The sequence below is a fragment of the Coenobita brevimanus genome, chromosome 69 (assembly GCF_032717465.1).
Source record: "Coenobita brevimanus isolate Jiangsu-jjx chromosome 69, ASM3271746v2, whole genome shotgun sequence".
Lineage (NCBI taxonomy): Eukaryota > Metazoa > Arthropoda > Malacostraca > Decapoda > Coenobitidae > Coenobita > Coenobita brevimanus.
In genome coordinates this window covers 25,502,139-25,527,116 of record NC_137022.1, presented here as the reverse complement: position 1 = coordinate 25,527,116, position 24,978 = coordinate 25,502,139, and the positions used below count along the sequence as shown (strand labels likewise).

Below are 24,978 nucleotides of genomic sequence, written 5' to 3'. Positions count from 1 at the left end.
TACATTTATTTTACTCCTGCTCTCACCCACACTGGATAAAACAGTTAGGTCTCAAAGTTTCAGTCACAATCTGTCTCTAATACCTTCTTGCATGGTCTAACTTTAACATCAGTATCTAAATGAATGATGAGATTAATTCTGCTACTCAAAGAAGTGCAATGGCAAAGGTGCATAGACATGGTATAGTGTCATTTTAGCATTATGCTATATTAATCTACAAATGGACAAAAATATATAAAATTAAGGCTAAAAAACTACCTCCACCTTATTTCAATTTCTTAACTATGGGCAATATCTAACTAGAAAATTCTTACCTGATGGAACTAGTCTACTCCAACTTTAGTACACTAACTACAAAATTTCACTAACTTTATTGTTAAGGAGGTAGGAATGAGTCTCCCTGGTTATTATAACCAGTTTGTTTTCAATGGACAGAATGAACATTCCCACAATACTGTTTGGTTGCTTAAATTCAGTTTATCTATTGCCAGACACCTTAGGCCCATAGGGGGTGGCTACAAAACAAATTGCCTCCACATTGCCCTGTCCTGCCATATGACTGCCCTCCCTCTAACTCACACTCCCTCTCCAATCCCATTTCCATTCCATCCCTCCATGACGTCGAAGAGTCCTTGGTCAATTTAGCCTTACATAATTACCTAACTACACCAATAGCTGAAAATGCTAAGGAAGTTATCAGGTTAAAAACAAATGCACCACAGCACTATACGTATCTGGACGGACTTCTGCCGTTCTCCCCCGAGGAGTCAAGGCCCCTCGCTGCTTGACTTTTCTCGGAGTCTCCCACTGCTCCTCTTGAACCAGTATCAGGCTGCCCTTTCTGGAGCCACGCTGTCCTGATACTTCCTTTTCACCCACACGAACCCAGGGCCATCATAGAAACAGCGCTGCAATGATTGCAGAAATATAGTTTAAATTACTAACATTTAGAGTAGGCAATTATACAGTAGGTAACACTAGTGCTGCTACCTACTTGTCCTAGATTCTGACTTATGCAATCAATTTCCCATAGTTCAGTGGCAGAACAAGATTATGCTATTGCTAGTTTTCCTTTCCTCAGCACTTCGTGATCATATTCTAGTATTCATCTACTGTTACAACTCAAAATTCAAGATGCTTAGAAATTTTAGACCTAAGTTAAAGTAAACAGCTATAGCATCATAATTATTGTTTTTGTTACAGCTAAATATTCTGTGGAGAGTTGTCGCTTTAATCTGACAATGGGTCACTCCCACAAAAAACACGAAGATGTGGTTGCATGGACTTTGATGTGCCGTAGTTAAGAGTTAGGAATGAGTCCTCGTTATCATACTGCTTTTACTCTAACTTGGCCTAAAATTGGCATCTTTCCATCTTGAATGCCAAGTTGTAATACCTGATTAATACTAGAATAAGTCACGAAGAGTTACAAGAAGAAAGTAGAACCATACCATTGTCTTTCTGCCAATGAGCTATGTGAAATAAGTTACGGAGGAATGAAAATCTGGGCAAAGTTGTTGTGAAAGACCTAGAGTCAAAATTACCCTCACAGTCTGACTAAACTTGGCCATCAACGAAATTATATGAGGCTGGGGATCTTTATGAAGAGTGTCATAAGTTAATGTCTCTCTGGTTACTATTCAGAATAATTATCCCAGTTTTACTACACTTGGCTATAACTGAAAAGGTGTTAGGGATCACTTAGACGAGAACTGCCATACCATATGATATTTAGAATGTGAAAATATATATACCTAAACCTTCCAGAAGTCATGTGGAAGTAACAAGCATATAATAATAATAATAATAATAATAATAAAATTAAACTTTACACAGGGATGTGGGAAGTGTTAATACAGAAAAGGCTAAAGCATACTTACCAATTTAGTGTCCAGTTAAAAGCTCTCCAAAGTGATTGTTGTGGTTGCGCTAGTGATGGTGGTGGTGGTAGTTCTGGTAGTGGTTAAGCGTGGTGGTGTAGCTGTGGTAGTGGTAGTGGTATCCTAAAATGCCTTGAAACCGGAATGGGTGGCCACAAATTTTTCGCCTCCATGTCATGCTGTTTTTCGCCATCATGCTGGAACAAAGGTGACCTTATAAGCCATCACATCGAAAAAACACAAAAACGTCAACACTAAAATATCCATAAACACACTGAAAACTAAAATTCCACATCCAAAACCTGAATGTCACACCGACCCAGAACTCCACACGCACACGCCTACCCCACCCCAAACTCCACACGCATACCCAACCCCAAACTCCACAAGGGCACGCATACCTCACCCCAAACTCCACATAGGCACACACACCCGACGCCAAACTCCACACGCACACACACACCCGACCCCAAACTCCACACGCGCACACACATCCGACCCCAAACTCCACACGCACACACACATCCGACCCCAAACTCCACACACACACACGGCCGACCCCAAACTCCACACGCACACACACACACACGACCCCAAACTCCACACCCACACGCACACACGGCCGATCCCAAACCACACACACACACACACACACACGATCCTAAACTCCACACACGCGCACTCGACCCCAAACTCCACACACACACACACCCGACCCCAAACCTACACACGCACACCCGACGCCAAACTCCACACGCACACCCGACGCCAAACTCCACACGCACACCCGACGCCAAACTCCACGCGCACACCCGACGCCAAACTCCACGCGCACACCCGACGCCAAACTCCACGCGCACACCCGACGCCAAACTCCACGCGCACACCCGACGCCAAACTCCACGCGCACACCCGACTCCAAACTCCACGCGCACACCCGACTCCAAACTCCACGCGCACACCCGACTCCAAACTCCACGCGCACACCCGACTCCAAACTCCACGCGCACACCCGACTCCAAACTCCACGCGCACACCCGACTCCAAACTCCACGCGCACACCCGACTCCAAACTCCACGCGCACACCCGACTCCAAACTCCACGCGCACACCCGACTCCAAACTCCACGCGCACACCCGACTCCAAACTCCACGCGCACACCCGACTCCAAACTCCACGCGCACACCCGACTCCAAACTCCACGCGCACACCCGACTCCAAACTCCACGCGCACACCCGACTCCAAACTCCACGCGCACACCCGACTCCAAACTCCACGCGCACACCCGACTCCAAACTCCACGCGCACACCCGACTCCAAACTCCACGCGCACACCCGACTCCAAACTCCACGCGCACACCCGACTCCAAACTCCACGCGCACACCCGACTCCAAACTCCACGCGCACACCCGACTCCAAACTCCACGCGCACACCCGACTCCAAACTCCACGCGCACACCCGACTCCAAACTCCACGCGCACACCCTACTCCCAACACCACGCGCACACTCGACTCCAAACTCCACGCGCACACCCGACTCCAAACTCCACGCGCACACCCGACTCCAAACTCCACGCGCACACCCGACTCCAAACTCCACGCGCACACCCGACTCCAAACTCCACGCGCACACCCGACTCCAAACTCCACGCGCACACCCGACTCCAAACTCCACGCGCACACCCGACTCCAAACTCCACGCGCACACCCGACTCCAAACTCCACGCGCACACCCGACTCCAAACTCCACGCGCACACCCGACTCCAAACTCCACGCGCACACCCGACTCCAAACTCCACGCGCACACCCGACTCCAAACTCCACGCGCACACCCGACTCCAAACTCCACGCGCACACCCGACTCCAAACTCCACGCGCACACCCGACTCCAAACTCCACACACGCACACCCGACTCCAAACTCCACACGCACACCCGACTCCAAACTCCACACACGCACACCCTACCTCAAACTCCACACGCAAGCGCACACACCCAACTCTAAACTCCACACGCAAGCGCACACACCCAACTCTAAACTCCACATGCACGTACACACACCCAACCCTAAACTTTTCACACACAGACCCCTCTCCACACACAGACGACACAGCGCCGCCGTCCTTATATTTTCAGCTAATACGATTTCAGTATCTGAGTAAGCTTAGAACTGCTCAGGAGTGTTTATATTACAAACTAAGATCAATTTCATCTTCAAAAAAGCAACAAATGGGAAGGAAAAAGAAAAATATCTCACCACTGTCGCTGGGGACCTTCACGAGTCGCAGTTCAAGCCAGCCTGACCGAGAGCAGAGCCGGCGAATTCCACCTCCCCCCCCCTTTTCCCCCACTAGTTCTCCCCCTCTCCCCCCCCAACTTGCCTGTTTCCATCATTTTCCTTCCTTCATACCCTTTCTTCCTCATCCCTTCGCTCCCTCCACCCTCTCTCCCCCTTTTTTTTTTTTTTACTTTTCCTTAATTTCCTTTCCTTCCTTTCCCATTCTTGTCCTTCCACCTCTTGTCTTCCTCTTTCCCTACAACTCTTCCTCCTCCATGAAAAGCACGCTTCCTCCTCCCCCCCTCCCCTCTCCATCCCTCCCCCCTTATCTCCCCCCTCCCCTCCATACCCCTTCCCTCCTTCCCCCTTTACCTCCTCCCTCCCCTCCATCCCCTGTCGCTTTGTCCCTCCCCTTCCACCCTTCCTTCCTTCCCTCCTTATCGTTCTTCCAAACTCTGACTTCTAGAACATTCAATATTAGACACACACAAAAATACAAAGGAGAATTACTAGCACAGACTCTTGTAGGGAGCTACAAGAAGAATTAAATAAACTTCATGAATGGAGTAGTACATGGCAAATGGAATTCAATGTGGACAAGTGTCATGTAATCAAGTTTGGTAAAAGTGGAAAAAGACCTGATTGGGATTATAAGTTAGGAAATAAAACCCTATACACATCAGAAAGAGAGAAAGACCTAGGTGTGATTATCAATAACAGACTATCTCCGGCTGACCACATCAGCGAGAAGGTACGGAACTTGTATACACTGCTTGCAAATATGAGAATAGCATTCACATACATAAATGAAGACATGCTAAGAAGGATAATAACATCATTCATTAGACCAACCCTGGAATATGCATCAATAGTCTGGAGTCCTCATCTCAGAGAGCATATGGACGGGATTGAAAAAGTTCAAAGGGCCGCTACAAGATGGATACCAAGCTTAAGGGACCTAAGCTACGAAGAAAGACTAAATAAACTGAATCTACCAACACTACAGGAGAGAAGGAAAAGAGGTGACATGATAATGCTATATAAGTGCATATCAGGAAAGGAGAAAATAGACATAAATGATTACTTAACATATGGAGAAGCATCAGCAAGAGGACACTGCAAAGAGCTGCATAAGAAGAGAGGTGATAAAGACGTAAGGAAATTCAGTTTCCCAAACAGAGCAATTGATCAATGGAATGCACTACCGAATGAAATAGTGTGTGCCAAAACAATTCACAAATTTAAGGATATGTACGATAAATATGGTCTAAGACACGGGACAGTACGAGCTTGACTCATTCCTGTAAAGATACAATTAGGTAAGAACAATTAGGTAAGAACACACACACACACACACACACACACACACACACACAATCTACAGGATGATGATGATGACACTAATATTAATGGTTATATGATCTCAAACAGGATTAAAACCCCAGCAGACATTGCCACCAACCACCATCATTACCACTATTACTACTACCACCACCACAACCAACTTCCACCAATACCATCACCACAACCAACTACCACCAATACCACCATCACAACCAACTACCACCATTACCACCACCACAACTAACTACCACCAGTACCACCACCACAACCAACTATTACCAATACCACCATCACAACCAACTACCACCAATACCACCACCACAACCAACTACCACCAGTACCACCACCACAACCAACTACCACCAGTACCACCACCACAACCAACTACCACCAGTACCACCACCACAACCAACTACCACCAGTACCACCACCACAACCAACTACCGCCATTACCACCACCACAACCAACTATAACCAATACCACCATCACAACCAACTACCACCAATACCACCACCATAACCAACTATTACCAATACCACCATCACAACCAACTACCACCATTACCACCACCAACTACCACCACTGCCACCGACTCGACCAATTACCACAATTATCTCCACCACCACCAGCTACCACCATTACCACCACCAACAAAAACTACCACCGTTACCTCCACCATCACAACTACCTCCATTACCCCCACTACCACCACCACCACCACAACTACCTACCACCATCACCACCACCTACCACCATTACTATCACCACCACATACCACCATTACCATCACCACCACCTACCACCATAACCATCACCACCAACAACTACCACCATTACCTTCACCATCTACTACCACCATTACCATCACCACCACCAACAATACAACATCTACCACCATTACCACTACCACCAACTAATTACCACAATTACCAACCACCACCACAACCATAACTACCATCATTACCAACCACCATCACCACAACCATAACTACCATCATTACCAACCACCACCACCAATACTACCACAACCAACTACTACTATTACTACAACCAACTACCACTATTACCACCACCAAGAGCCAGAAAATTTAGAGAATGACAAAAATGATACCTGATGTTCGGCACCTTTAATATGCAGACCGAAAAGACTACTGTAAATTGCACTCACTAGAAAGGCGTAGAGTAAGGGGAGATTCAATGAGGTATTTAGGTGGATCAGGGGAATAAATAAGAGATATAAGCAAAACACTTACAAGTGAGCACACAGGACAGAACTAGAATTAATGGTGTCAACTGGATAAATGCCGTTTTAATAGGGAAACGGGTTGAAACTGTTTTGACAATAGATACGTGTCCCTTCCATTGAGAGTTTCAAGCACAGATTATCTATCTATCTATCTATATCCAGTATATCCATCACCCAATCCTATGTTGCCCCATAAGGAACGTAGGAGCCCGGGGCTAGGCAAGTTGGTCCTGACATTTAAGATGAGTGACCAGCCTCACTCATCCCTGAGTGCCATTACGTGAGCAATAAACCCCAACCACCCCTTGGATATAAATCTACACCGCCTCAATCCGATTGGAGCGCCTTAATTACCCACTAAACCACTAGGTGCCATAATTTGGTTATATGGTTACCACCCAGCGTAGTAAATAGTTTCCTGGCCTACCGCAGTAAGCCTTTTCTTATGTGCCCGTGTTGTGTGACCTTCAGTCGCACGTGAGCTCTTAATTCTTGCCAATATACATACATAACACCGTACTTACATCACGTGGAAGTAGCATTAATCAGGCCGAGGTCTATTTAGATGTTGATAAAGTGGCAAACTGTCACAGTCCCTAGTTATATATATATATATATATATATATATATATATATATATATATATATATATATATATATATATATATATATATATATATAATGCTGTTATGGTTGCAAATTTTAAAAAAATGTACAAGAAAAACGATCAGAAAAGTGATTACGAACAAAGTTTACCGCAAGTGCGGTGCAAATCGCCCACACTGAGTACGTACTCCGACGGAAGTGACTGGTTCTAGCATCTACAATTTCGTAACGTTCACATGAAAATGCTCGGGAAACACCTTTCTTCGCCTAACCCTATGTCTAGTACTATATTAAAACTATTTTGACCCCCTATGGATTTCAAACCGACACTTTTACCCACAGGATTTTCCTCCATTCTCAAGCCCCGGCCGTCCTCTTGTGTTGGCAGAACATAAACCACGGTTGGGGTATAAAATAACAAAGAAACATGCCTTAAATGAGGAGCAATACTAGTGTGAACAAGGCTTACAATAGAAGAAATAATTCCATACTCTAAAGCGTACTTTTTTACATCTTTATAGTCTCTGAATTAGTTCAGACAAAAATGTGACTTTACAAAATTACTAGAGGCAGTTCCCTCTCTCAATAACATATATCCAGTACAATATAGAACCTTTTCTTTATCCACATGCTTGCAACTACCTCCTTCATCTAAACTTTTTGCTCTAAACCTCCGCTCACTTTCTTGACCCTGTAACCTCTGTCCTATCAATGTCCTATGGCGGTCCATTCTCTCCACACATCATATGGAACCTTTCCATATTCCATTATTTCCTCAATCCGTCATCTGGAACCCATCCGATCTTCACTGTCCTCACTATTTCATGAACTCTACTCTCTCCTTCCATTTTTTGGGCTCCTAACAGATACACTAAATATGTGTCCTCATTTCCCACCAAACTACGGTACTACATTCTTGCACCTTCATGCTCACAGTTCCCCACCTGATAACTTCTTTAGTACCTTTCAGAGCAGCTGTTCCTGTAATTCTCTCTTCACGTATGAACTCTCAACAGCTGACCCACATACCAGATTCCGGTTACAGTAAACTAACTTTACTTAGCTATGGAACGCACTGCACCTGTATTTTTTTTTATCATGATCATTCTGAGCCTTATTGCCATCTAAAAATGAAATAAAACAGGATTAAGGAAAAAAAATATGAAAAATAACAAAACTCGGAGAACTATCAGCAGCATGCCCAGTGCCGTGCCCCATACAATCAGCCAAGTCCTGCAATCCCGTCTTCACCTTGCAAGGTTAACCATTTCCACATGCACGTATTATTGTCCCTTCACTCTCTACATATACTGTAAGCACAACATATATGGCATGGTCATTCCGTCGACTATTGCCAAAAAATGAAACCAAACCTCTGTCATGTGTTTCTTCATACATACTTAACTCGATGAACTCGATTCCATCAATTCCTTAGCCCCAGCAACGTCCAAGCATTTATTTCTCGCATACTGTACAGTACTGCCTTTGTACAGAACCCGAAGTGACCCGTGCAACTATGCTACAGCATATTTGCAGAATTGCAACACCAAAGAAACATCCCACTATTACCACCAACACACTGCATAAGCACATGACCTACATACAGTGCAAAACAAGTTTACTAGGCACAAGATAGGTGATATATATATATATATATATATATATATATATATATATATATATATATATATATATATATATATAAGCATATTCTAAATGAATATCAAAATAAGAAAATACAGGTATAGGGTAAAGCTGTACAAGTGTGTGGCACAAATGAATGAGACAATATTTAATATGCAATATCTGCAACAGAAAAAGAATTCGGACTGAAACTGTTTTAAATTAAGTGATCAAGATACACAGAAACGCATTTTTCCAATGCACATTAATTACTAATACAGAGGTGCCAAAAAATATTAGAAAGCAACTGTATAAAAAGCAGCAGCAGAATTATAAGAATAACAATACTTTTTTTTTTACATAAAGCAAGAGCAGTCACCACAAAGCCATAGAAATATATAAAACTCTACAAGCTGGGAAAAAAAAAAAAAAAAGTTCTGTAAAATTACAATTATCGTTAGGTAAGAACACACCCACCAAACATAGCAGCCAATTCTTCCCTCTTTGTATTGTTGCCCCTCACATCCGTCATTCATGCAACATACACCATCCTCCTCACAGCTTTAACTAATATAGTAAATTGGGTGGGCGAGATCCAAAATTATGCTGTTGATCAACCCCAGTCTGTCTGGTTGAGCAGACTCATTAACCAAAGGGAAACGACTGCCCCTGTGAAATGGGCAATATACCATTTAGCTTACCACTTCACATACAACCATGGAAAAATAATTGTTGACAAGCAGATTAAAATGGTGAGGAGCAATTTCCACAACGTACATCTCCAAGCATAGTTCACCCATCTCTTTCAATAACTTAGCCACCTCCACTTGCATACCTCACTTTCTCACATCTATTTCTCTATAGCTAGATGCCATACTCTCTTAAGGGGTGGCTGTTTTTCTTTGAGTTAGCTGCGTTACAAGGAGGGGCAATTCACCTCCGCCTACCCACTTGCTGACACGTAGGGAACATAATGAGTTGGTTATCACCCAGCGTTGTAAATGGTTTCCTGGCTTAAAGGAAACCATTTGGTTTGTCACTCCATGTAAAGGCACCTAAAAGGGAAAGAAGAGCAATAAAAAGTAACAGGAAAAATGAGAGAAATAGGAAGAGAGGAGGGCAGACACAGAATGATAAAGGAAGAGGTAGGCAACCTACATCGTGTGAGTGGATATTGGTCACCACCACCTACCACACACCTTTCACACATTCTAAATGCATCACTTTGCATTTGCATTCATCAAAGTTTAATGCATTATAATATTTATTACCTCAACCACTATTTCCACTTGATGAGGTATAGTAGGATCAAGAAACGAAATAAACAGAAGGAATTAAAGAGGGAGAAATAATCAACAACATGCCATGCGAAATGGGCCACACAATCAATCACTCATCATCACTCAAGCTGCCTCTGAGGGAATAACAATTCATATTTCTATTTCAATAGAATGTAAAAAGATTTATTGTTTTTCAATTTCTATTACAAACACTTTGTGATTGACATGAGGGATAGAAAAGAAGTTCTAAATACACGGAAGTCACTAACTTGGGCGTGCATCTGTCTAGTTGTACTACAAAAAATAATTTCATGGTGATTACACGAGACAGTTCTGGACAGTATATTTTCTATTTCTGTGGCACAATGTCATGTTCAGGATAAACCACATTGTATGGCTGTGTGGAATTATCAGAAACTTAGGACCATATACTTAAACCTTCTATTGTAAAGTGGAATGTAGGGCCCTAATTTCTGACAAATATTTGTGGAACTCCGGTAGTTATTAGGTAGGGTCAACCTGCATCCCATATTACACAGTGCACTCAGCAATGATACAGGCAGGCCAAACACGTTCCATCTTCATTACATACTTCAGAAACCGTCGTCAAAAATTGGAAGCCTGCATTCCAGTTCGCAACTTATGGTTTAAACATACTATCCCGAGTGTGAGACCTCCAGCAGTATACCAGGAAAATGGCATTATTAAATTAGGTGCCCCTTTAAGGAGCAAATGAATGAAGTGTCGTTCAAGTGTCAACTCCATAAATGCTCTTTTTTCGTAATTTAAGGCTTCAGAGGAAAAAAAAAAAAAAAAGTTGTAGTTTTCCCCCAATGGTTAACACTCAAAATGTAAACATAACATCTGAGGTCCCTTCATTCTTGTGTCCATTAACCCCCTCAGCTGAAGGGCATAATCTCTATTTCATTCTTGCTACAGCCAGATGAATTTTATTCAACTCACGGATGCTCTCTTAGTGAGGGGATTAATTCAGGCTGTGCATGATCCTCCACCTTAAAACTACTAAGCTTCATAAAATCATCCAGTGTTAGCAAGAACAGGCTAAAAAGTATGCCACCATACTGAACAGGTTAAGGTTAGCAGAGGGGAGGGTTGGCTGTAGGTAGGCAAGTTTAGGGGAGTTTGGGTGGGGGGGTGGTGGAGAGGGGGAGGGGGATCGTGTAATGCCCCTTAATGGTTCAGTGTTTGTGGCGAGTCAGCAACACCCACGCTGGAGCGACTTCTTAAAGCTAAATAGTGTCATCTAGGCCGCGGCAGTTTTTTTGAGACGTTGGTGAGGAGATGAGGGTGGTGGGTGTGTGGTGGCGGTCGCCCAAGTCAGGATGGGTCAGGTTCTCTGTGTACAGTCGCAAGCCATAGTTACTAGCTTATCCTCTACACCCTCCCCTACCTGAAGGGAAGTCATCACCAGGGATCCACAATGAACGAACACCTGTTGTTGGTAGTCTGGAGCTATAGTATTCTGTAGTTAAGAGTCATTACAAACTGTTCCTCAGAGTCTAGCTATGCTTCAGACTACCAATGTAGTCTGGGTTTCACACCAGGATGTTAATTTTACTCTTGCCACCTCCTGATAATTTTATACAGCGTATGATTCTCTTTTCAAACCAGAGGGGTTAGAAACAAAATTAATAAACCCCTTCATTGCATGATGCCTTTTCCCAGGTCGAATAAAAAGTCTGGCAGCTGCAAGAAAAAATTGCCAATGATGTCATTCAAAGCCAAGAGAATAATGGTGGTTAAGGGCTTTTCTACAGCACACGAGTAGCAGTGTCAATGCGAATTGTTCCCTATGCAGTCTAAAGAAGCTTCACTCACACTGCCACTGAACAGGTCTTCATTTGCTGTACAACCCTGGACAATGAATAGATCTCAACTCACTGTAACCCTGGGCATAACTTCTTTCCTGCCAGGGTTGTGGGCAGGGGGTAAGCAAGACCTAAGGCTTGCGAGTGTGCAACCCATTTGACGCTCCAAGTGTCTTGTGCATGTTTTATGTACAAAGTGTCTGCTGTAGGGGAGTGGTGGGTTGAAAAATGTCTTCTTTTAAAATATTTATAAAATAATTACACATTTCATGTATAAATTTTCTATCTTGACTTGATCCTGGTCAGTTATAGACAGGGCAATCATATGCCTTTGATAAGTCTTATCCCTGATCATATAAGCTATATATATGTATATATATAAATATATATATCTGGTAATAAATAACCAATTCTGGGAAGAATATCCCTATTTTGTGTCACAGGAGAAGAGATTTGGCTTAAAATGAGCCCACAACAACCAGTCGCCCCCATCTCCCCTGATTTCCGTCTTATACAAGAACACATCTTTATTAACAAATATGTTAATCAGATCATCTGTACAACTATAAATTATAATTATCATTCACTTGTACAACTGGCTCTGATGTGTTGAGTTCCAGCTCTGGGTCCCGGCGACAACTCGGGCTCAGTTGCAGAAATTGGTAGCAAGTTTGTGCTGTGGACACCTGCAGTGTTGAGGGTGGTGCGTGGCGAGGCGGGCCTGGTATGGGGCAGCTTCCAACCACTGCTACTTGCTACCATTCTTTTAATACTACATTGTACTGACAGGCGATCATGAGGCACATCAATTGATTTTATGCATCACTTATCTTAAATATTAAAGTTGCCATCAGCAGTCATTATAACATTTTAAGTGGACTCTGTGTGTGTGTGTGTGGTTTTTCCCAGTTTCTGAAGTTGGTACAGAACCTTGCAATACAGCACAGTGTCCACCCAGCGATGCTCTGAACACATAGTCACTGCTGTGTTGCTCCCTCCCTCACTGTACTGTACTATCACCAGCAAAAATTTGCCGACAATCCCCTACCAGTAACACATTCTGCCTTCCATACTTCTGGATTCCTCCTCAGGTGTCAGAGTGTATTCTCAAAACCTGTGTGCTTCATGTTGCTATCACATAAAAATATTTCATGTTCTACCTATCCCCACAACTGGCGGGGAAGTGTTAGCGAACTTCTGATTGCGATAATACTTCCCCTTCCTCCCTGCTGCATTTCACAGTCCACAACACCATCCCTGCTACTCTTGTACTCTCTAGGTGATGTCCACAAGCCCTCGCAGTTTGGTCTCTATTTACACGTCTTCAGTACAGTCTATAGTACAACTCAGTCACAGCTCAATGCGAGGGGGAGTGTATCGGTCCATCACTCTTCAAGTCACTCTTCATCAACACTTGGCATCTGGACTGTCCTGAAGGGGTCAAGTTTCAACACCAGGCGTTTGAACGGGAATCCGTGTGATGCCAAGCACTAAGAGTTCAGAGAGATGCCTGACCCCACTAGTTCTCTGGTCCCGTTCCAAAGCCACCCTAGCGTTAAGATCCCCCACTCACACTATTGCCGTTCCCTCCCCCACCCCCACCCTCATCCATTTCACACTTGTACTTGTTGTAAGGGGCAAATGGCGGGCGTGATGGATCATCAATTCGGACTGTCCGTGTGTTGTTCGGCCGCAAGCCTTCCGTGTGGCCCAGGAACCAGTCTGATGCAGCACGCTGGTCTGCCTCCGCCACGTGCCGGCTGCACCACGCGCCATGCCATGACACCAGACCACGACGCATCCTTTGGCTCACATGCTCGTGACTCTGAGTGATACACAGGGTACCATTGTCAACATACAGAGATGGAAACAAAATTATTATGAAACCAAGTTCCCCAGTCCATTCATCATTTGTTTGTGTGTGTATTACACACACACACACACACATTAACCCCTAAAGGAAACAATTCTCTCAGCAGGTCTGTCCCTCCAGCTGCAAAACATGGTTGGTTTTTCAACTTTCACCAAGGTAAAAATTTTTCTTCCACATTTCAAGAGACTGCATTTACACACCTGAAAATGTATGTTTCAGCCAGATTGACCAAATAGTTATCGCACAATCGCCCGTCAAAGATGCAAAAAAAGTTACCAATCCCCCATGGGCGAAAATAGAAAATGTACAGAAAATGCATTATTTACGGTAAATAATTATATATACATAACTAATGTCAATGTGAAGTGTTCCCTAGGCATGAAATGTCAGTGTGGCATACACCCACAGCAACAAAACAAGCCAGGCAAAAAGTGGAGGTGAAGTGTGTATGGCAGGAGGGGGGAGGATGATGGAGGGATAGGGGAGGAGGGAGAGAGAAGAAGGGTTGCTATGCACACACACCACTATAGAGGGTATGTTGGGGTATGGCTGGTTGGGAGGGGACAATGTGGAGATGACACAATGGGACTGAGGTAGGTAAAGTGACGGTGGTGGTGGGGGTTCCTTCTCCCCCATCTTAGGGGGCCAATCATGCCATACCACCCCAGACACTCTAGCTCTCATTGGTCTGATCCTATATATGTCACCAAAGGGGCAAAGTTAGCCTCCCCCAATTTTATGTGTGTCTTTATCGATTGTGCAGGATAGGTTGGCATGTTGAATTACACAAAAGCACGATTGTGCGGCATTGGTCTTAAGGGGTTAAAACAATATCGCTGTGACCAGTTTTGGTGGCACAGGTGAAAAATAAAAACAATCTCAATCAATCAACCTGCTGTCATTTACAATGGGCTACTGTACATCAAAGGAAACACAAAAACATAGTCAAGCTGTGTATGTGTGTGTCTAATTGTGCATTTGTTTGTTTCTATCATGGGAACAGTAATAGATATCGACCTACAGTAATTCGCATTAGGTCTGGGTAAGTCCAGTGAGTGTCTGAAAAAAACAAACAAACAAAAATTTTGGCTATGGCGCAAAACTGTCAAAAACTGCGACACAAAAAATATGCAAAAAATATTTTTTCAACTTTTGGGTCAGAATTGGTCATTATGGGCTCAATAATGGCATGGAAGCAAAGATAATGAGATCTGCAAATATCTGGTGATGAAAAGGCTATTAGTTAGTCTCGCAATTTTTTTTGGGGGGTAAGCACTATTTCTGTTAAAAAGTCTTCCCAAATGGTCCGCAGTTCACTGTGATCACTTCATGTTCATTCCAAATATTAAGCATCCATCTTTCTTTAAATACTTCTTATTTTAGAGCACTCATATCTCATCGTGTGCATCTCCCTACAACACATCATACTTTTTTCTTACACTCATTCTTGCATTCCTCTTGTATCATATTCTCCCCAACTCAGTCATCAACCGCTGAATTCTACCTTCTAAGTCTATAATGAAAGTTATGTCATCAACACGTGGCAAATGATATCCTCAAACACTAGTTACAGCAGACCCTCATTATATGATGAACCAGTATGCAAAGAATCACTTATACAATGATGAAATAGTCAGGGCCATCTTTTTCAGCATACAACAGAATTTTTACTTTAATGACAACGATCCTATATGAAGCCCCACTGGTGGATATGTGATTGCTGTTCTCACTTATGCAATTGCCTTCACGCAAGTCTACAGTCATTTGTTTGTTCCAAAATGGCATTTGCACATACCACCATCAGTTGCATCAGCATCAGTGATGGCACAGTAGTGTAGTGTTGGAGTTTAATCAGCAAATGATGTGCAGTGAAGTAAAATAACTACGGATTTAGTTGAGTTGGAAACTTGTTTTTAGGCCTCCTTTTGGTAGCAAAGCAGTAATTGCAGTAAAGTTAAATTACAACCAGTCTGACTGAGTTGCAAACTTACTTTCAGACTCTGTTGCGTGGGTGACCCTTGGCCAAAAGTGTATGTGTATCCCCACTGAACCCATGTTATGACTCCACATACAATAAACTGTTCAGCAAGATTTTTTTTTCAAATACATCATCTTAAAAAGAGGAAATGCTAAAATTAAAACAAGAACCATGAGTAAAAATACTGTCAAAATGTCCATCTATTTGTTACACAAATATTCATAAGCCATAATACCATATAGTAGTTGTTGTTATTCAACTAGTTTGTCAGACCAAGCAGACCCATCAACTACAGGCATGCAACTGCCCCTGCAAGGCAGTCCCGAATGGTGACTTAATGTTCCCTTGCAGCTGACAGCACCTTGCCACACCGAGGTGTGGGGAAAAGTGTAAGGTTTGGTTCCTGGATGTATGCTGCATTAGAGTCTCTCCATCTAGTTAACAGGTCACCACAGTAGGCTCTACTTCACCCTATGACTGGTTATATGGTTACTACCCTCCACTATAAATGGTTTCCTGGGTTACAGGAAACCATTAGACTTGTCACTCAGTGCAGAGCCACTTGAAATGGAAAGAAGAGCAATGAAAAGTGACAGAAAGAAAAGGGAGAAGTAGGAACAGAGGAGGGCAAACACAGAAATAGAATGATAAAGGTGAAGGAAGAAGTAGGCAGCACTACACTGTCAGTGGACGATCGTCACCACCACCTACTGCTGCAGCAATACAGTACTGGTATGTATATATAATAATATCCACACTGCAAGAATTATCCCCACTGTACTCTATCTGTCACAGAATATATCATATGTAACAATATCATTCCTACATGACACCAGTATTTTCTCCATCATATGAATCATAGCTACATATAGAAATTTTTAATAATATGTATTATAAAAATCAGACACTGGAACAAGGCATTAAAATGGAGAGGACTTTCCTCAGCACACCATACCAGACATCAAGGGGTTAAAGAAAGTAAAAAGGCACGGACTTTACACAATATATCATAAAGATGGAAAATGTGAAAAAGAGGTATTACAAAAAAAAAAAAAAAAAAAAAAAAAAAAAAAAAAAAAAGCTAAGATACACAGAAACTAAAGATAAAACCCAAGAATTAAATATTTACCTGTTTGGCCCTCTTGAGTGCCTGTTTCTTGTACATGTATGAGTCACTATTAACTACGAAGACCATTTTGAAGGATGACAGGTTGAATTTACACTGGGTGTTGTCAACCATGTCAATCTCAGGACACACTGGCGGCTTGACGTCCTCTGCACCACTTCCCCTAGACAGAAACACGTGCACACAAACATATCAGTCAATGTAAGGACTGCTAAATACGACAACAACACCATACAAGTCTACTTCACTGTAACCTCAACATTATCACAACCTTAATTCCCATTTGACATGGGGCAAGGCAGGTTCCAGAAACATACAAAAAGCACAAAAGATCTGTAAAAGCTTAATTATCATATGATCCTAACCCAATGTCTCATCCAAAAAACAGGATGAGTCAGGATTCAAAAACAAAGAAGGAAAAAACACCAACACCTATCAAACAGCATTCTGAATTTTATCTTGTGAAGATCTGGTATGTCTGCAGAAGGAAAAGAAAATTTAATCTATCAACAACTTTCATCTTTTTACTAACTACAAAACATGAGAGGAAATGAACTTCACATGTATTAAAATTTAAACAAATATCACCATTATCCTGGATGGCAACACTGTGGTGAAGGAAGGTATGTGGCCATGTGATGAGTGTGAAAAAACTTTAGGGGGCAATTCAATCTTACGTACTGTTTACAATAAATAGGTACACGAGGTATGGTGGTACCTGCGTTAAGCAGCCAGATGTGGTTGGCTCTGAGTGCGATGTGTGTAGGAATGAACGCAGAGAAAGTGCAGGATATCACGACAGACTCTGCAGACAAGTTTTTGAAGTTCGTGGAAGAACTTTGTTATCCGAGTTATTCTACCTGTGCTAGGGGAAGGATTGAAGAAGTTCAGGAAACTGTTTACTTTCTTGACACTGACTAGACTTTCCCTTTATACGTGTGTGATAAGTGTAACGATATGAAAACCAGGCAGTATTAAGGGGGACTGTATCAGTTGACTTACTTGTCTGTCTCCTGGCTGGCTTGCCTGGCTGCAGTCAACTTGCGCCAGGAACGTAAGTTTCGGGGGAGGAACACAGGTTTTCTCGACAGTTGCGCCTGCATCGCTGGTGACATCTGCAGGGCACACCACATATTGGTAATTAGAAAAGCCCTTTCAATGCTCTAAACAAACAATAAATACATTATCATCATCCCATCCCTAATACCTACCCACCTCTGAATTAAGTTATGAATACAGTATTTAACATCAAAGCATACCATTTTAGAATAAAAAAGTATCTTAAGTTATACACACACAAACAGTTTTTAGCCACTTCAACCCGGGGAAATCTTATCTAAGCTGAATAATACCATCAACCATTACCCAAATTACTTACAAAAAGAGATACCTGATCATTAGCCAAATTATTTACAAAAAGAGATGCCTGATATGAATGGCTTAAATCTGTTTATTTATGAACATGCTCCTTATGGATACAGACAGTTTGAAATCTGGATTAGACAAAAATTTCAATATAACCTTTTATGTAAAATATTTTTTTTACTTACACAGACTTAGTCTGATATACTGTATTCAGCTCTGTTTTTTCCTGTCAAGCTGCCAACAGGTGACATCATTTTGCATTGTCAATAGTCTCTACCCAGGTATAGCTGCATCATAATACATGGTTCCTTCCCGCCCTGTGATTTTTTTTGTACATATGGCAATGTCAGAGTGCTAGAACAGGTGGTGAATGAATATAAACTGCATGAACCATACAAGTAGATAATGATTTGAAAGAATATCCTGTGGGAATTGTACTTTCCGCAAACATTTTTCTCTGACTCACCGGTGGGGCGACTGATGAGACGTACTTTTCCACATACTCGCTCCATCTCTCCACCTCGGTCACAGCCGGGGGTATGGTGGTGGAGGCGGCAGGGGAAGTGGAGGGCCCCACAACAGAGGACCCACCTAGCCCAACCCCACCACTGTTGTTACCACCTCCGCTGTTCTCCTCAACCTCCTCAATCTCAGTGTCTATCAACTCTATCGTCATCTTGCAATTTCTCTTGTACTGTGTGAAGTATGACAGAAATCAACATTGTGTACAGAAAATTGCATGACTTAATTCCTATGTACTTATTAAACTATTTCTTTATCAACACTCATAATCTTGCCAATTCACTTATAAATTCCCTAATATTCATAAGCATATGCAAGTATAAAAGTGGCTGAAGAATGGCTGGGAGAAGGAGGGATATGAGAAGAGAGGAAGAAATCAGTAGGATGGGAGTTGTGAAAGCAATGAAGAAAGTCAAAAGGGGGAAAGCCCCACGACTGATGGAGTATGTGGTGAAATGCTGAAGCATGAGGGAGAGATAGTAATAGAATGGATATGGAAGATGTGCAGATTGGCCTGGGAGGAAGGTAGAGTCCCAGAGGATTGGAAGTCAGGTATAATTGTTCTCCTGTACAAAGGAAAAGGGAAAAAAGAAGTGTGTGGTAATCATGGGGGCACTGGTCTTCTTAGTGTAATAGGAAAAGTATATGGTGAGATACTTACTGGCAGACTTTGGGAAATAACAAAGGAATTAGTTGGAGAAGAACAGGTAGGTTTTAGGTGGGGAAGAGGTTGTGTTGATCAGATATTCATTCTTAGGTCTTTAGTGGTAAAGCTTCTAAAGAAGGGAAAGAAGTTGTATCCGGCCTTTGTGGATTTGGAGAATGCATATGGCAGGGTGGATAGACAAGGACTGGGGGAGGAATTAAGAGCATACGGAGTAAATAGAAAGCCGTGAAGAGTATGTATGTGGGTACTAAGGTTGCAGTGCATGTGGATAATGACCTGAATGAATTTTTCTATTTGAAGCATGGATTGAAATGGGGATGTGACATGTCTCCATGGTTGTTCAATCTGTATATGGAAAGGGTTATAAAAGAGATACAAAGTAGCAAAGTGGATGTTTGCGTGGCCTCAATGAGAGAGGGTAGTGTTTGGAAACTCCCTGCACTGTTGTCTGCAGATGATACTGTGTTGTTAAGTGAAGATGAAGGGGAGTTGCAAGGCTTGGTGAATGTATTTGGGAGTGTGTAAGAAATGGAATCTAAAGGTGAATGTAGGGAAGAGTAAAGTTATGGTCTTCGAGAGAAATGAAGTCAGTGGATGTACAGAGAGCGTGGATGAGGAGGAAATGGTAAATGTGAGTGCATTTAAGCACTTGTGTAGTGTGATGGGAAAGGATGGAAGTTTAAAGGGTGAAGTGCTTGAAAAGGTACAACAAGGAAGAAACGTTGCTTGTTCTTTGCAAGCAGTGATAAGAAACAGGGAAGTAGGCATGGAAGTAAGAAAGTTGCTGCATGACAGTATTGTGATACCAACTCTAACATATGGAGGTGAAGCTTGGACCTTGTTGGAGGAACACAAGTCAAGAGGGAGAGCAATGGAAATGAGTTATTTGAAAGAAGCATGTTGAGTCATATGGAAAGACAGACTGGCAAATAAGGAAGTGAAAGTGCATTGTGGAGTGGATGTGGATGTGACAGACAGCATTAGGAGATATACACTAAGGTGGTTTGGCCATATGGAGAGTGAGAGACTGATGAGATGAGTGTATGTGAGTGAGGTGCGGGGGGGGGGGGAAGCCAAGGATGAGATGGAGGGACGGAGTGGAGAGGTATAAGAGAGGGAGGTGTCGTGTCAGCTGGGAGCATAGAAGTGAAATGGTGGGGGACAGGGCAACATGGAGGTGATTTGTTTGTGGCCACCCCTTATGGGATTAAGGCATCTGGCAACAGATAGATGGATTAGTGTTAATTTATTGTTCTTTTGTAGGCTATGATAATTCTGAGGGATACTGTGCCATTTATGGGGCAGTATGGGGGATCTGGGAGGTTAGAACTGTATTACAGTATTTGTAAATTTCACATGAGTGTTGTGGCTGCGCAAGGATTACATGGGATGTCAGTGCCAGCTTTAACGTATTGGTGTGAGACTATGGTGTGGCATGAAAATAAAACGTCAAGATTAACAACAGGGGAGATGGGACTGCTGAGCAATGTATGTGGAGTACAGTGAGTGGCTAGAATACAGAATAATGTGATTCGTGAAAGATGCAGAGTGAGGAAGTTTGTGACCATCAGAATCGAAGAGAGTGTACTGAGATGGTATGGTTATATGGAAAGAATAGATAACAACTGAGTGGTGAAAAAGGTATACCTGAGTGAATTTGAAGGAAGGAGGAGGTGAGGTAGGCCAAGGAGAAGGTGGAAGGATATGGTGGATGAGTGTTTGAGCAAGAGAGGAATGGAAGTCAGTGAGGCTAGCAGACTGACAAGAGATCAAGCTGGCTGGATGAATGTTGTGAGAAGAAGTGCACGATCAGGGGTTTGACACCCCTTTTAAAATGACTGTGTTCAGACTGACTCTATCAGATATATATATATGTGTGAAGCTACAGAATGTGGTGAAAGTTTTTTGGTGGATCAGATACAGCCAGAATTCCGGGGGCTTGCATGATGAGTGCATGGCAGTGAGGCCTACTGGACTGGGCAAACTTTAGGCTGTCTGGACACTGCTACTCCTCACCCTGTCTTTGGGTGGGAAAGGAGGTCCAGATGATGATGTAAATTTCACATATTTGCACAAGCTTTGGTTATATTAGCATGGATTTTTATTAGTCTGCTGATCTGTGGATGGAAAATGGCCCCAAAATTAGTACCCAACAGAGCAACAGCTGAACTATCCACTTATCTTTTATATGTCCAAAAATTCTTCTATCATCTTGTGGTATTTCTTGTATATATAGTATATGTATTAAAAAAAAAAAAAAAAAAGTATTGTTATATAAAATAGCTATTTTTTTTTATCTAGCTATCATTAGGGAAGTGTCAAAATATATCTGTGTTCTTGATGCTTATCAATATTCTTGCCATATGGCATGTGTAGTCTTAAAAATCACTTAAATACCTGTACAAAGAAACACCCACCATAGCCAACACTCAGAAGGTATATTTTGAGAAACACATATATAATGTTAAAAAGACAAGACCCTCACTCCCATCCACACACACAAATCTTAACTCTCTCTCCTGAAGAGAAAAAAGTAAAATATATGACCAAAAACATACAACTATACAAAAATACCAAACAAACTCCACAAAAAGTCAACTCACAGTGTATATCTTAAAGCAGTTTTCATCCTGCAGTAACCTCTCTGACCGCTTCTGGTATGCATGCTCCTGTGCAAGCCGTCTATGTGCGGACGCCACTGGTCCCCCAGCCCCGCCCCTCTTGGCTTCACTCAGGAACATGGCTGTGCACTGGGCCGGGGGGTCATCACATACCAGGTGCTGCAATTGTCTTACTGCCCCCGTCACAACCTGAAGTTAAAGCCGAGGTAACATTTTAACGTTTAAATCAATAGAGGAACATAAGTCCTATTCAACTGCTTAACATGGTGCAGCAACATTATAAGTCTCACTTTAAACTACAGATTTATCTCCTATGTTTTATGGAAATCAGAGAGGAACACAAGTCCTATTCAACTGCTTTATATGGAGCAGCAACATTTTAAGTCTCACTAAGTTTTGCATGGAATTATATATTTGGTAGCCAGAATGGGATGACTCTATCACAACCGCACAGTAACATCAGTCAAAGCTAAATTCTTACTGCCACTGTTTCATCTTGGACAAAGTTCAAGACAATTAAAAATTCTACAATGAAAGGCAGTAACCACTCTGAATCATATCCTCAATGCCAAAAGAAGATTTAATACAAATGGCTGTAAGCTTAAAACTTAACCAGCAAATCAAAAAGGAGAATACAACCCCCCATTTTTGACAAGCATCTATAAATGCCTATGATTACTGAAACTGACCAGGAAAAGAGAGGTGAAAAGATTAGTAAAAGGGAGTAAGAAGAGAGTGGACAAGAAACTTAGAAGGAATTTGAGTGTAAAGCGGGAGGGAATGTAAGAAAATGTTCCAGAAAGAGGCAAAGACAGACAGGGTGATAAAGAAATTAGTCAGGGAGTGAAAGATAAAAATGGTAGATTGCTAGTGGAGAAGGGAGAAAAAGTGAGCAGATTGAGAGAACTTTCAGGAGCTGTCAAACAAAGAGAATGAAAGTGATGAGAGGTTAAGAGGCTGGGGAATTGCTGGAAGAAGGTGGGAGGTGAGAAGAAACGAAGAAATCAGTAGGATGGAACCAGTGGAAGCAATAAAGAACGTCAAAATACAGAAAGCCCCTCAATTAATGGAGTATGTGGCGAAATGCTGATGTATGAGGGACAATAGTAGAATGGACATGGAAGATGTGCAGATTGGCCAGGAAGGAAGGCAGGGTCCCGGAGGATTGGAAGTCAGGTATAATTATTCCCCTGTACAAAAGAAAAGGGGAAAAATAGGTGTGTGGTAATCTTAGGGGCATCTGCCTTCTTAGTGAAACAGGAAAAGTATGTGGTAGGATACTTATTGACAGAGTTAGGGAAACAATAGAGGAATTAGTTAGTGAAGAACAGGAATGTTTTACGAAGGGAGGAAGTTGCATAGATCAGACATTCATTCTTAGATCTTTAGTGGAAAAGTTTCTGGAGAAGGAAAAGAAGTTGTATGAGGCCTTCATGGATTTGGAGAAAGCAAATGACAGGGTGGATACACAAGGAATGTGGAAAATATTAAGAATATATGGAGTAAATGGGAAGTTGTTGAATGCCATGAAGAGTACGTATGGGGGCTAAGGCTGCAGTGCGTGTGGATAGTGAATTGAGTGAATTTTTCTATTTGAATGTTGGACTGGAACTGAGATGTGTCAAGTCTCCATGGTTGTTCAGTCTGCATATGGATGGGGTTATAAGAGATACAAGGTAGGGCAGTAGATGTTGGGGCGGCTTTAATGAGAGAGGGCAATGTTTGGAAATTCCCTGTACTATTGTTTGCGGATGATACTGTATTGTTAAGTGATGACGAAGGGGAGCTACAAGGCTTGGTGAATGTGTTTAGGTGTAAGAAATGGAATCTAAAGGTGAATGTAGTGAAGAGTAGTTATGGTCTTTGAAAGAAATGAAGTCACTGGATGTACAGTGAGGCTGGATAAGAAGGAAATGGAAAATGAGAGTGCATTTATGTGCATGGGTAGTGCAATGAGTATGGATGGAAGTTTGGAGGGTGAAGTGCTTGAAAGGGTGCAATGAGAAAGAAAGGTTGCTGGTTTTTTTAAAGCAGTGAAAGAAACAGGAAAATGAGCATGGAAGTAAAATAGTCGCCGCATGACAGTACTATGATACCAACTCTAATGTGTGGAAGTGGAGCTTGGACCTTGTTGGAAGGACACAAGTCAAGAGTGAGATCAGTAGAAATGAGTTACTACAGAGGAGCATGTGGTGTAACATGGAGAGACAGACTGACAAATGAAGAAGTGAGGGAACACTGTGGTGTGGATAAGGATGTGATAGAATGTGTTAGCAGAAATACAGAGGTGGTTTGGTCAAGTGGAGATGATGGAGAGCGCGAGACTAATGTAGGGAGTGTATGTGAATGAGGTGGAGGCCAAGGATGAGATGGAGGGATGGAATGGAGAGGTATATGAGATATGGGGGTGTGAGCTGGGAGCAGGGCAGTGAAATAGCAGGGGACTGGGTGAGATGGAGGCAGTTTGTCTGTGGCCACCCCCTAGGGGATTCAGGCATCTGGAAATAGACAGACAGATAGACCAGTCTGCATCTCCAATTACAGAGTGCATTTGGAAATGGCAGAGATGCCTAACACATTCCATTATTGTCATTTCCTGTAAAAATTATCATAGACAAGATTGCCAACATTCCATAGGGAATTCAAGATGGTCTCCACACAGCTAAAGTACACTTATATGCTTCTGTGCAAATTGCCATGATGATGATTAATGAATAAACACAAGATTTCAAATT

At 42.5% G+C, this 24,978-nt stretch overlaps 1 protein-coding gene across 1 annotated transcript in view; it reads right to left on the bottom strand.

Moving 5' to 3' along the window:
* Positions 1–827: 827 nt before the first annotated feature.
* Positions 828–24,978, bottom strand: part of LOC145406158 (paired amphipathic helix protein Sin3a-like) — a 121,305-nt gene continuing 97,154 nt past the window's right edge. The window contains exons 22-28 of the mRNA XM_080277354.1: positions 22,226–22,432; positions 18,900–19,127; positions 18,071–18,183; positions 17,072–17,231; positions 13,665–13,916; positions 2,618–3,847; positions 828–908 (exon numbers count right to left, since the gene is read on the bottom strand). Coding sequence (XP_080133480.1) covers positions 828–908; positions 2,618–3,847; positions 13,665–13,916; positions 17,072–17,231; positions 18,071–18,183; positions 18,900–19,127; positions 22,226–22,432 — 2,271 coding nt within the window. The remainder of the gene's footprint in view (positions 909–2,617; positions 3,848–13,664; positions 13,917–17,071; positions 17,232–18,070; positions 18,184–18,899; positions 19,128–22,225; positions 22,433–24,978) is intronic.